General features: G+C 53.8%; 5 protein-coding genes across 5 annotated transcripts; 2 read left to right on the forward strand and 3 right to left on the reverse strand.

The window, feature by feature from the left end:
* Positions 1-264: 264 nt before the first annotated feature.
* ACET3X_002132 (uncharacterized protein) lies at positions 265-4,633 on the reverse strand. Its single transcript, XM_069449000.1, has 2 exons — positions 4,250-4,633; positions 265-4,203 (listed from the first exon to the last, which is right to left on the reverse strand). The coding sequence occupies exons 1-2, from the start codon at positions 4,407-4,409 to the stop codon at positions 452-454; spliced, it is 3,912 nt and encodes a 1,303-aa protein (XP_069308679.1). The 5' UTR covers positions 4,410-4,633; the 3' UTR covers positions 265-451.
* A 169-nt stretch (positions 4,634-4,802) lies between these two features.
* ACET3X_002133 (uncharacterized protein) lies at positions 4,803-5,872 on the forward strand (the record flags this gene model as incomplete). Its single annotated transcript, XM_069449011.1, has 3 exons — positions 4,803-5,421; positions 5,476-5,687; positions 5,783-5,872. 3 exons carry the CDS (start codon positions 4,803-4,805, stop codon positions 5,870-5,872), a joined length of 921 nt encoding a protein of 306 aa, XP_069308680.1.
* A 352-nt stretch (positions 5,873-6,224) lies between these two features.
* ACET3X_002134 (uncharacterized protein) lies at positions 6,225-7,609 on the reverse strand (the record flags this gene model as incomplete). Its single annotated transcript, XM_069449022.1, has 9 exons — positions 6,225-6,394; positions 6,453-6,490; positions 6,521-6,603; positions 6,667-6,720; positions 6,785-6,929; positions 6,985-7,080; positions 7,156-7,260; positions 7,320-7,493; positions 7,557-7,609. 9 exons carry the CDS (start codon positions 7,607-7,609, stop codon positions 6,225-6,227), a joined length of 918 nt encoding a protein of 305 aa, XP_069308681.1.
* A 3,469-nt stretch (positions 7,610-11,078) lies between these two features.
* On the reverse strand, positions 11,079-11,689 carry ACET3X_002135 (uncharacterized protein; the record flags this gene model as incomplete). Its single annotated transcript, XM_069449033.1, has 3 exons — positions 11,079-11,099; positions 11,167-11,191; positions 11,244-11,689. 3 exons carry the CDS (start codon positions 11,687-11,689, stop codon positions 11,079-11,081), a joined length of 492 nt encoding a protein of 163 aa, XP_069308682.1.
* Positions 11,690-12,182: 493 nt separating this feature from the next.
* On the forward strand, positions 12,183-12,871 carry ACET3X_002136 (uncharacterized protein; the record flags this gene model as incomplete). The annotated part of the gene is made up of 2 exons (XM_069449044.1): positions 12,183-12,364; positions 12,412-12,871. 2 exons carry the CDS (start codon positions 12,183-12,185, stop codon positions 12,869-12,871), a joined length of 642 nt encoding a protein of 213 aa, XP_069308683.1.
* Positions 12,872-13,648: the final 777 nt, after the last annotated feature.

Raw genomic sequence — 13,648 nt, forward strand, 5'->3', positions numbered from 1 at the left:
TATCTCAAAAGGGGAATGTGCCAAAAAGATTGAAGCTCAACAATGTATCAACAGCTCAACTCCAATGATTATCGCAATACAGTAGGCCTCTATCGCCGAAAACGCAACCTTCACACTCTCGTAGACGGGCCACGAAGGAGGCCTAATTTGCAGCGAAATAAGCTTTGTTAGTTCAGAGCTTAGTTAGTTTAGTAGAAACAAAACGTAATAAATCAATATACATTGCTTGCATGAAGCCATGCCAAACCAACGAATACCTGTTGTCCCAGAGAAAGTGGTCATACAAAACGCCATTCCAAATGCATAAACAACCAAAGCGATGCCACCCAACCCCATCTCCCACCCACCCTTTTCGTAGCAACAAAAGACACCATCATCCAACAAAATATCCTACAAGCGCCGCACAACATAACAACATATACACAGAACAGCCCCAAAAGAAAATCCTAAATCATACCCTGACAGTCCTTATCCCAAGACTCCTCGTATACCCCTGTTGCTGTCCCTGCGCCGGCGGCTGCGGCTGCGGCTGCGGCTGCGGCTGCGGCTCCCACCAGTCTGCCTTTACGCCCACCCCAGTCACATTCCCATTCCCACTCCGATTCCTCACCGCATCGCCAATATTATTCCCTGCCCGCCTATACACCTCTTTCCACACATCATCGACGCCTGGTCTCGTGACAGTAGCAACAGCACGAAGGTCATGTTGCTGCACCATCTGTTCGTAACGCTTTACTTGGACATCGATTTCGCGTCCTTGTTGTTCGATTTCGGCGACTTCTTTGTCTGCTTGTTGGATCTGCTGGACTTGCTTGGCTGTTTTCGGTTCCGGTTTGTTCTTGGTCGGCGGAGTCGGAGTCGTCTTGTTTGTCGTCGTTGTCGTTTTGGTGGGAGTAGGGGTACCGCTCGCTGAACTACTACTACTCTTCTTGACTGCGGCGGTACTAGTACGAGGTGAAGCAGCAGTAGCAGGCGTTGGGGTAGCAGCCTGTGCATCCGTCGTCGTCGTCTTCATTCCCGTCTTCGCTGTCGCAGTCTTCGCTGTCGTCGTCGTCTTCGCTGTCGTCGGCACCATCAACTTCCTCAAGATCCCCCTCAACTCCTCCTCGTCACTCGAAATCTGCGCTTTCAAATACGCCATATCCACCCTCTTCCCCTCCTCTTCCCCCACCTTCCCAGCCGCACCACTCGCCCTCCCCAAACTCGCCATAATCGGAATCCTCGGTCTATACTCCGCGTCATACCTCTCCGGGACCGGCACCTCCCTCTTCCTCTCCCTTTGCACATCAACCTTCCTTGGCCTCCCCCTCCCCTTCTTCTTCTCAACCACCTCCAACCTCGCCTCCGCCCCCTTGCCCAACAACTCCCAAATATCCAAACTCTCACCCACGGGTATCGCGTCCCTATTACTCGGCGTCACACAATCCATATCCACCTCCTTCCTCAACACGCGATCTACATCCACCGCACTAAAATACGCACAGCTCTGCGGCAACTCATCAATGCCCATCTGCTGACTAAACATTGCCCGCGTCCACACATTCGCCACCTGGAGCGCCATCGCGGCACGGTACCGATCCGAGTCACGCACAAGATACCGAATTTCGTCGTGCACGGTAATCGCGAGACGAGCATCGAGACCGTATTTGCGGGTCAAGTAGTCCATGCTGACGATGAGGAGGTGCAAGTAGTCGACGCCGGAGGACTGGATGGCCCAGTTTATGCGGCTCGTCATGAAGCCGCCTTTGGATAGGTAGCGGCGCTGTAATGCTTCTGTAATGGCGGCGCCCAGGACAGGCGTCCGCGGGCGCTCTTGTTCCGCAAAGTCTTCTAGTTTGTTGAAGACAAAGCTCTCTGTTCCGCCGCGCCAAAAGGGTCGTTCATGGAGTTGTTTGCGATTCGTCTTCTTGCCCTTTGTATTCTTGTACAGTGCCTCTGCGGTCTTCGTCGTCTGCTCGTCGCTCAGCGAGGGGTTGAATTGGCGGAGCAGGGTGGACGCGAATTTGAGACCAGCGCCGTAGATGCGACCGTAGTTGAAGACTTTGGCGTCGTTGCGGCTGATACCCAGGATCCCTGCTGTGCGGCTGTGTAGATCCGTGCCTGCTGCTTTCGTGCCCTCAAGCGTCATGAAGCCGACTGCATTTCCGCCGTGAAGCTGGAACGTTGCGTCGCCGATGAGGGATGCAATCCAGAGTTCTTGGCTGTCGACGTCGGCGCCAACGAAGCAATATCCCTCCGGTGCGCGCACCATGCTCTTCAGCTCAGACCCAACACGGTTCTTCTTCGCGTTGGCAGCAGTGAGCCAGGTGTTCTCCACGGCCCTCCGCGTAACCGTCCCCATGGGTATAATCTGCGGCAGTATAAACCCCACCTTTGCTCCCTCGCCCTTTCCAGACGCAGACTGCAGCTCCGGCGCACCAGACACCTCGTCGTTATACACCACCATCTGGTGCATGATCCTGTCACGTGCGCTGATCCAGTACGAGCACGACGCATTCATCTCAAGCGCCTCCTTCGCATACGCATATTCCGAGCCCAGCTTTCCCTTTTCAAAGTACTGCAGATACCCCTTTGCAAGCGGATTCGCACACCGCGCTGTCGGCCCGTCTTTGTGCGGGATCTTGTAGTACACGCCCTCTGTATCATCGCGGAGTTTGAAATTCGTCTCTTCGTGCATGGACACGGGGTCTAGTCCTTTGGCCGCATACGCAAAAGCTTCGTCGCGCGGCACTTTGTACGTCCACCCATGGACATCGCTCCACACGAGCGGATAGCCATCCCACGCGAGCTTGAGCAGAATGGGCGTGATGCGCGTGCGCACAGTCAGAGCCATGGGCGCATCGTTTTTGACAAACAGGTCCTTGTACCACTTTGGCATACCCGGTTTCTTCTGTCTGGCCGCCGGCCTCGGCGGATCATCTTTCTTCTTGCCTTTTACCATCTTAATCTCCTGGCCCGACCAGTCCAGCTGACTCAGCCAAGGATCATTTTCATAGACTTCAGGCTTGTCCTTGACCTCCAACGCCTTCTCCGTAAGCGCAACCAACCGCTCCTTGACCGCATCGTCGAGCTGATGGTACGTCGCCTCGGCATTATGCAGATACGCAGCCCACGTCTCGTTCACAGGCAGAATCTCTGCGGCGAGGAAGCGCAGCGCGGCAAAGGAGACGGGGTGCGGACATGTTTCGAGGAAGAGCGGAAAGACCTTTTGGTACACACGGTGCGTGATTTCGACGTCCTGGGCGCAGTAATCGAGCAGCTCGTGCAGCTTCTCGCGTATGCCGGGGCGGTCGAGCTCGCCAAAGTACTCGCGTTGCGCCTTGTCCATTTCGATTCCGCAGTGGAACTTGGCCACGTCGCGTAGCGAGTTGATGGCGCTTCTGTTCATCCAGAGCTCTTCTTCGGGGTCGGCGGAGGGTGAGCGGAGGAGATCTGGTGCTAGTGTGGCGTTTTCTTCCGACGACGCTTCCTCGTCCTTCTCGTCCCGACTCTTTCTGTTCTTCATCCAGCTCGGGCGCTGTCGCGAGCACATGCCATTGCTCGCCACATGCAGGCTCATGGTATCGACAAACGCGTTCTTGCTCTGCTCAATGTGGTACTCCTCTAATACCCGCGCGCGGTCGTAGCCAACATTGTGTCCAACAATCACCCGCGGCACGTTCATGTCTCCCAGCGGAATCAACTGGCGATCATCCTCTGTCTCCCCCAGCAACCACGGACTCAGCCACGCATACCACGCCGTAGGACTCGCCGCCGTCGCCATGCAAGCAAACTTTGTCTGTTTCCACATGACCTCTGTATCAAAGACCAGCATATCCTCGTCAGGCGCATCCACCTCTTCCGTGCTCCCGTCGCTATTATATTTTGTCCACCCACTCCTCGTAACCCACTCCTTCGGTCGCGGCGGCGGGTTCGCGCCATACGCGAGTTTCTTCGCCATGCCGAGATAGGGCTCGGCGGCGTCCATGCCGAGCTTGTAAAAATGCTCGTCCAGCGTGCTGCCCTGGAGCGCGGGCAGATGGAAGCTCACGGGGGGCGACTTGTCCTGGTTCTTGCCGAGCAGGTCATGGCGGCCGAGGTGGTCTTTGGAGAGTTGGACGAGCTCGGGCGGCGGCGTCGTGGAGGCGCCGGGGAAGACTTGGGCGTGGATGTGTTCGGAGAGGTGCTGGACGCCGATGGGGGAGAAGCGGGCTTTGGAGGGGACTGGGCGTGTTATTAATCAGACCATAGTATTTCCAGCGTCGCATACCACTCAGAGAGTCGCGGGGCGCGTGCTCATCGGCGGCCTTGGGGGAGTGAAGCGTAGCGAGACATTTTGGCGTCGAGGCGTTTGCGCGATTCCTCTGCGCAAGGGCGGGACGCGGGCGGGGGACGGCGTTCGCAGCGAGGCTCCGGCACGAACAGCGCATCGTCTGGTGGTTGCAGGATTATGCCGCGAGAGCGTCACTGCATCGTGCGAGGAATTGCTGGGAGGCGCCACATCTGCCTTGGGAAATAATTTCGTGTCGTCATGTTGGGTGTCTAGCCTACGAAGCGTATCGATTACCACAAGTCTTGGCGCCGCCGTTTCCCCTCTCAGCCCTACGCGCAGAGTCCAGCCGCATATTCCTTCTGCATGTCGCACGCACGCCCAAGCCGGATGGCGGTCGCGGCTTTTTTTGCTGCCCTCTGCGACACTATGCCCAGACCCCCGTGCTGCCATGCCTGTGGGTGAAGCGCGCATGTCCGCCATGGTGAAGCAAGCACGTACCTGAGCAGCGCCCGCCGCCGTCTCCGCTCCGCTTGCCACCACCATCACCACAATGTCCACCTATGACGACGACGACGACAACGACAACGCGCCCCCAGACGACTTTGCCCGCTACGACTTTGGACACTTGTTTGGCGACATCGACCACCAAGACGAACAGCTCAACGCCCCACCCGTCCCCTACACGACAGCCTTCTTCGACCACATCCTCCATCCCGCCGCCCTCGACCACGGCCGCTACTCGCCTTTCGCCTGGCGTCCATATAGCCCTTTCCCCGCAGACACCTTCATGCCACCCAGCACGCGCCCACGCCCTGATCGTCTGGCCAATGGCTACGTCGACCTGACGAGCGCCCCCGATTCACCGCCGCCAAGGCCAACAACAGCCGTGCGAAGACGAGAATCGCCCACCCCAGGCCCGTCGGCTAAGCGACAGAAGCGGAGCGATGGGACGGCAGCGGGCCTCGAGGACGAGGGCAAGCACGCCGAGAAAGTAGATGAGGTGGATCTGACGACCGAGCAAAAGAGCCCGCTGCAACAAGCACTACAGAAACAGCAGGTCGATGCTGTGGAAACGCAGACCAAGCCCGAAGAAACGGTTACAACGTTCAATTCGTTCAATTGCGTCATTTGCATGGATAACCCTACGGATCTAACAGCGACGGCTTGTGGTGGGTTTGCTTCCAACACTACATCTACTATGTTTGCTAATTCGGAAATGTTAGGCCACCTCTTCTGCCACACGTGCCTCATGGAAGCCCTCATCGCCGGCGAGAACCGCACCGGGCCCCACGAGACGAAACGCTCGCAGTGTCCTGTCTGCCGGAAGAATATCAGCCGCACTAAAGCGACGGACGTCATACCGCTGTTATTAAAGAAGGGGCTGACTACACAGCCGCGGAAAAAGGTTGTTGCGGCTGCTGCGCCTGCGCCCAAGGTAGCTTGATTGCGAGTGGATTTTGTTCTATGCTTTTTTGTCTTATCTATCCATATTGCATACGCGGACGGAATATATACTAAGCCATCTTTCAGCCAACTAGAAACTTGTCAAGACGTGTGACTGAGCCGACACGGAAGACGCGACGAGTCGAGTGGGACGATGACAACGTCGAGTGGGTGTGAGGACGGCAGGGGTTATACAAGACGGTATACGAGGGACATGGCATGACGCGGCCTGGGCGACACACGAGCGAGCATGAGGGTATACGAGAGTAGGAGATCTTCCACAAGACGGCTGTCGACGGACTTGCATGGCTATGGTATCATGACGTAGTGCAGTACCCTGCATTGCACAAGAAAGACAGACATGTTGAGCCACGTGGTACTTCAACACCATCCCTTGTCTGCTTCCTCACATCTTGCAAACAAGACACTAATCATGAAAAGCAATACTCTTCAAGATTAATTACCAAACGTCTACACTCCCAGCACAACCAAAGCCCACATCCTCCAAGACCAAAGCCTCACCCCTCCCCTACGTCTCCTCCGGCGGCGGAATCTCAACCTGGTCTTCGGGGATGTTATTAACATCGATGCCAGGATACACGATGCCGCGGTGTTTGGCCATCTGCTCTCGCATCCTCTGAATCTGTCCCGGCGTGAATTCATACCGGCAATAATCCGCCGAATACGACATGTAGTTGTCTAACATGAATTAGCAATGGTGTTCATTGTTGATGCAGCTTGCTGGTCGACTACTCACGGATAGAATCTAGACCGGGCTGGTCGGGACATGTGTCGCTGTTTGTGCGAGTCAGTTGGCATTTGCACAGGCGCGGGTTCGAGCTGCTCTTACAGTCCAATCGGGCATCCACCCGAGGTCGGGGGTCCGTCTGGATCGGTGTGTCTGCGACCTGCATATTTCGGTTAGGGAGAGGCAAATTTGCATGTTGACAGTGAGGGGGGATGCAAGGTACGTAGTCGTAGCTTACGGCGCAGCCAAAGCTAAACACGTGGTAGAGACCACACCACTAATAACCATCGTCATGTGAGCATTTGGCACAAGAAGCCCCATGTGCATGCTGCTGCACTTACATGACCGACTTCGTGCACCAGCGTGATTCCTTCGTTGAGAGGCCGACTGCCACCGAGGAACGCCGTGTTGTTCTGGAAGACGCCATCGTATGGTGCCTCCGAGGCAGGGAGCGTCGCCCACGCAGTTTCGGTCGTGTTGACGACACTGTTACGTGGGTATTCAGCTCTCGTTGCAGAGCACATATGCGTGCCTCACTTACCCCATGCTGTATATGTTCAGTGTAGCGAGAGTGCCCTGGCGCAGAGCAGCAGAGACCTGTCGTTCGGCCGGACGTGCTTCGAGGAGATTGTTGTACCTGCAAAAACATTGGTTAGGTTTGCATCTATGCAACACGGGGGAGGGGGTTTTTTTTTCCTTTGCGCTGCCTTACCAGAACTCGTTGATTGTGCGCGTCGTGTTCACGAGCTTGAATTGGAATCCGACTGGTTCAAACGCATGGTTCAAGACCTCCATCTGCGCCACGAGTCGCTCATCGCTTCACAAAGGAATCAGTAAACACTCTCCAGCGTCGTCCACAAATATAGGTGAACATGCCTGATGTACCCTTCTCCATAGATATCCCCAGGAGTTATGACATGCACGACAACATCAATGTTCAGCGGCAGCGTCGCATTATCCGCCCGTCTCGACTGACGTCCCAGACGCAGATTGCGCCGCTCAGCATTCAGAGGCGCTAAAGCATCCTGAGCGCCACCACCTACCGAGGCTCTGGGAACTTCATGTCAGCCAAACGAATCAATCTCAAAACGTACTTTTTTCCGAACCACTTACAGAACACCCCCGGTAGTCGCGAGGAAACAGGCCAAAATGGATACAGCAACCATGTCTGCGCAACAAAAGACTTGATTTGATAGCTAGAGATAACAGCACAACGATGGATATTGTAACTTGTATGGCAATTGGACGAAAACGCACATACACCGTATAATCTGTCCGAAGCGCCTTGGCAAGCGGAGCGAAAAGGTCTTGTGAGTTAGGTCGTGGCTATAATTACTTGCAGTCCGCGTGGAATCAATACTGGGAGCGTCGGGAGCCCGGCAGGAAAGACAGGGGATTAACTAATCCGACCGTTGTATGACGGTTAGGCTACGGGGCGTGCACGGACTGGTACCCGACCGCCTCGCAGACTTGCGCGCTGCTTCTACTATCATCACGCTACTTTTGTAAGAATGCTCTTATTGAACGAAAACACGATTCGGGCATAGCGCTAGCACCGTAGTGCGGACGATCAGATCTTATCGCGATATAGTATGCCTCTACCAAGACCGAAGAGCGAACTTCACACTCTCGTGGATCAGATCCAGGATCCTTGAGTGAGAGTATTCGCAGGTACAACGATACAAAACCGGCTACACTAAACACAGCTCAGCCTCGCCTTTGAGTTATTAGTTGTTCAGATCTAGAGGGTCTGCGACATATCCATGGAGTTACACAATACTCCTTTACGATCCTATAGAGACTGGAATTGTATTAGTCGAGTAACCGTGTTAATAAGATGAGAGTAGAACTGACTGTTTGACGTCTACAACGAGGCATCTACCAAGCTCTAACCATCCTAGTCCTGCTTGAGCCTACACGCCCCCTGTGTCGGCACACTATATCCTTGCAGAGTTCTGCTTAGATCAACGTAATCACTCTCTCTTCAGCATCGTAATGTGCCTTCAGTATTTGATCAACTGCATAAGGGCGACAGAACCGGATAACTCCAGCTCTTTCGAAAGTGATGTTGTGATTACTTCGTAGGAACAAAGCTTCTGCGTCGTCTCGTTCCCATGGTTTGTGTGAGACTTCGGAAGCGTCATCGGCTCCCTCGCTGTCGGTCTGGCCTTCCTCGTCGTCGCTTTCTCTGTCCCCGTTTTCTGAATCTCTGCTACTATGGCGTGTTCTGTATCGGTGTTGGTGAATGCATCGTTGCATTATGACCAGGTAGCCTTGCTGCGCAACTGTGATGTCCAGGTCACCCGCATCCATGCCGATGGACACGATTGGATACTCAAAGCTTTGTAGTATGTTGCATGTTTTTCCGTGTTGATCGACTAGATCGAGCGTCTCCATGTTCTTCGTTTCATCGCGTCTCACAATCACTGGCAAGGGTCTGCATTTCATCTTTAGAGGTGCATAACCTACTTCTTCCGAGAGCTTCGAAATGGCATTGAGCTCAACAATTGATGACTCCAGTCTCCGACCTGCGCAAAAGCGATGATTCTTGAAGTGTATGCTATGGCAGATCATGTTATCGATGGAAGCCCAGCTCCACGTTGGTGCTCGCCATTCGGACGGTTTGATCATGGCGGCTTCCACTCCCACTTCCCTGCTCCAGCAGAGTTCTTCGATGATGTGACTCCGCCAGAGTCCTGCGACGAATTTATCGCCTGTAGCTTGACCAACCCGGTTTGCGATGCCTTGGATGGCCACAAGCTTATCGGTGGCGCGGGTGAGTGCGCGTCTTGAGTATTGATCTCTGAATGTGGTCCAGGCATAGTAGGTCTCTATATCTACGCCTTGTCTTCCACAAAAGCAGGTCGAGACGCGCTGCAGGTAGTTTTTATCTTGGTGCATACGATCACAAAGCTTCTCCTTCAGCGCCGTCGCATCGTGACGCCACCACGCTTTTGACCAAGGGGGAAGGCTTTGAGGGTGTGTTTCACATGCTAAACGCTGGTGGCACTCCCAGAAGAGCTGCTTACTGGTAAAGTGCATGAGCCGACGCGAAAGCTGTCTCTCTTGACAGACCCAAGCTCTCTTGTTCAGTGGTGCGTCTTCGATGCAATATTGAGCCAGCAACCGAACGTCGCACAAGTACATCCCTTTCAGTTCAAACCCTAGGTCTTTCCCTTCCAGCCAAGAGGCCTCCAGGCTAAAGTCAATCTGGACACGCCTTGGGGAAAGTGATCGTGAAGGCCTGTCGAAGAAGAGTCCACGACCGCTGTTCTCAGCAGCCGCAGCTGCGATTGTGCAGGTCGCATTCGCATATATGTCTCCCATGCGACAGGCCTCCGAAGCCCAGTCGTCTTTGTCATCTTGAATTATGCATCTACAAAGGTAAGCTTGAGTCTATCAGCGGAAGTTGTGATTGCATACAACGAATCAATCCAAAGGTATCTGATCTGAAGTCGTCGAGTAACAAGCACTGCCTCTTGGAATGTCTTCGGTAGTGTTGCCTCGTTCACTCCATCCATCCACGTAGAGCGCGTCTGTGCGTTGAGTACCGATGAAATCGCACCCCCCCAGCAGTGCGAAAGACAGACGTATTCTTCTCCGCAAAGTGAACTGGTGTCACGCAGATGAATCTTGTCGCTCGGTGTGGCGCCCACGTCCAGTAATCTCGAGGGATAGGTGGACGGTGTAAGCCGCTCTATAAGCCTGCATCGTGCGTGGTTCTCACGACAGTCTTTATAGCTATCAAGGAGGAAACCAATGGCTGAGTTTGATCCAGTGTTATCCGACAAGCGTCTCGGAATTGCATCCATGTTTGGAACTGTGCGTGCTCTTAGTAGCTTCACACCGAACATGGTAAATAAACTTACTGGGAAGAGGAACAAAGATCAGCTGTCTGCTTCTGATTATCTCATCGTCACCTGTGGAGAATGACAGAGTGCATCTTTCTTCTTCATCGTCGCAACAATAGCTGTATCTTCCACTAAAACCTCTCGCGCAGTCCAGTAGTGAGGGAATACGGTCATTGTATTGCCAAGCTAGACTGCAGATTGAACATGGTAGTTTCATCGCATGATCGAAAGACTCGTAATCACGGTGATGTGTGAAGATGATAGAACTGTTATCTTCCCTGGTCATTGAGACTCCGCCGCGCAGGAATTGACTGCAAGGATCGCAGACGATGTTGTTTGGCATGATTCCGGCGGGGTCTAAGATTCTTAGAGTTCTTGTTGGTGGATGTAGCGCATTGCTTTCGAGTGTACATATATGTATCGATGCTGTTGCCTAGAAGACAAGCGAACCCCGCATGACATCACAGGATGTGTCCGGACACTTGATGCCTACCTATGCCACGACACTGCAGCCACCATGCGCTGCTTACCCACCCTCACACTCCTTTCCTCGCCCTAACAACCCACAGTGGATCGAGATGATGCGGCAGATACGGACTCCTCACCAACACCGTCCCCTGGTCATCGGTAAGCCTCATCCCACTCTCATCTCTCGCACACAGATCCACAATCTCCACGTCCTTCCAGCCCGCGAAGTGGAGATAATCGCCTACAAACTCTAGTCTCGATCGCTCATCAAGCATCATCCATCTCCTGACCACTTTGTTCGGGAAACACCGATTGCTTATGACAAAATGGACGGTTCCTAGTTGAAAGTAGAAGCACAAAGTCAGCCTTCGTGTCGCATGCATGATAATCCAGGAAATACTCACCACCCTCGCTCGTAGCCTCGAGAAGCTTTTTACAAACCTCTAGTGGTTTATTCAAATAGTCAATACTAACCACGCACGTCACCGCATCAAATCGCATATCCAGCCCGCCCTCCCATGCAGCCCGTACGTCATGCGGCGGCTTGTTCAGATCCAAAACGCGCCAGCGCTCCGGGCCCACGAACACGCCATTCAGCGCCATCTCCTCCGCATTGAGCCCCACGCCGTAAACCTCCAGGTCCTTCTTCTGGATCGCTTCCTTCACCGACGCCGGGTAGAAGCTCTTCCAGCTCGTGCACATGTCCATTATGCGCCCGCTCCTGGGCAACACGGTGTCATAATATTGCGTTAATCGCGCTATGCTCGGATCATCGATATGCGTGACTAGTCGCGGTTGCCGATAAAACACGCCGTCGTCATTCTCGTCGTAGCGCACAAAGTCGGAGGCGTTGTACGGCCAGGTATCATATTTTGGTTTGTACGGTGTGCATGGGAAGGGCGAGGTGTCGAGAGATGCGGACGCCATGTTGGCCGCTGTGAAGCCGGAGAAGAAGTTGAATGGAATGCGACTTTTGCGATTAAGGGAGGAATATGCGCGCCATGGGGCTGTGAGTGTGGGTTTGATGGTTCGGAGGCAGTGCGGGAGGGACATGGGATGGGAGGCTATGAAAGGCAAGAGAGTGTGAGCTGGCGGAGACGCGTTCGGTGAGTGCGATGAATGTCGGGATGATGACGTAAAGACACGCGCAACCACGTGCTGGGGTGGGGCGTGACCCGAACCGCACCTTTTCATGGTTTGACTAAGTGCAGCTGTGGTAATTCCATCGCACTAGTTCATTCCTAGAAGATATGATGCAGATACCCGAGTATAGAGCTCTTGGCAATTCGCTGCAGGTACGGGTCAGCTATTCCGAGTCTCGGAACTGGTATCCCGAGTTTGCGGGGTGTATATACATAGAGCAATAAACGCCCACGCAAAGTCATGTCATAGCTGTTCCACTTGCATCGCCTGGGTCACAATGACGGCCATTCTCACCACTGCCAGACTTGTCTTCAAGGACTCGAGTGCGCGGCAGATGGCCATTGATGCCTTTCACAAGATCATCGAACACACGACAGCGCAGGAGCCACAAGTCCTACAATATATCTGCGCATTGCCGGTAGATGACAGCTCAGGGACCGAGATCTACATGATCGAAGAGTAGGTTCGAAGAAAATCGTTGAAGATTGAGATGCTGACCAGAGTAGATATGCGAATCAAGAAGCAAGCGACTCACACCTGGCCACTAAACCCGTTCAAGACCTGATCCAACTTTTCACAACCGGAAATGTCCTCGCTCAACCACCAGAAGTCCACAATTCAAAAGTCATTGCAAAGAGATCTTCAGGGTCGCCACCACCAGTCTCGTCGAATCCAGCCGTCATGCTCATGAACATCCCCTCGAAATCCGAACTTTCGACCGCAGACACGGAGAGGTGGCGTGAGATGTCGTCTATTGTAATGGAGAGCGTAAAGGGCGTAGTCGCATTCACTGTTGTTGAAGACCGGGAAGCGAATAGTACGCGGGTCGAAGCGGTGCTGCAGAGTTGGGATGCGTTTGCCCAGTACCAAGAGTTCATGATAGACGGCCGGAAAGACGGAGCAGGGGTGGTAAAAGTCAGGCCTATCGATGGTTTCGTTGGGCGTGAAGGTGCGAGCAAGCTGTAGATTTCAATCCGCTACGCCGGTCGAATAAGCCTGTAGTACCTACTCGCCTCGCTGGTGTGTACGACTCTTTGTCTGGGGAATCCACATGTCAAGCCATATGTTTTGCAATTGATGATGTGCCGTCTCGCGAGAGCCTCGGCATGTGTGGCATTGCCCGTACAAGTGTGACCAGTAGTCGCCCAAGTCTGCTCTCTGGAGGTACTGTGCGCCGTGGCCGCGGTGCGGCAGAACGATGAACCACCCAAACAAGCGGTAGGCCTAGAATATAGTTCAGTACACTTTAAAGAGGAGCTGACAGATGCAAGATGGTTTCGACGCCAGTCTCCCATATGAGCTGATCCATTATATCGGTACTTCATAGAGCCTATTTGGATCGGATACGCCGAAGAAAAACGTCTACAAGGGGTTGGCGGGAGATAGGCGGTGCAAGCCAAAGTTCAATGGTTCGCGAGGCTCCATTATGTTCAATCCAGCAGTATAGCCGACGAGCACAGGTATTACCACGGTACATACGATATCCCGGCAAGCGAATAACATCGGGCCATCTAATGTTGTGGTTGATAGTCTGGCATTCTTGACCCGTTGATCTCGCCATAAGCCATCCTCGGTGCGGATTCACCTGTAGATTGCTTAGCCCGAGATGTCGTGCCAGGAATGACTTTGGTTCACATGGTTCATGTAGGGTGTAGACAGCTCTGAGGTGCAGCTGACGGATGACTGGCGGCGCCGCGGGAAAGAAATCAAACATACCTCGTTCCAATGAAGCTGGTGCGTCGT

The sequence above is a fragment of the Alternaria dauci genome, chromosome 2, assembly GCF_042100115.1.
Source record: "Alternaria dauci strain A2016 chromosome 2, whole genome shotgun sequence".
In the NCBI taxonomy this organism is placed as follows: Eukaryota; Fungi; Ascomycota; class Dothideomycetes; order Pleosporales; family Pleosporaceae; genus Alternaria; species Alternaria dauci.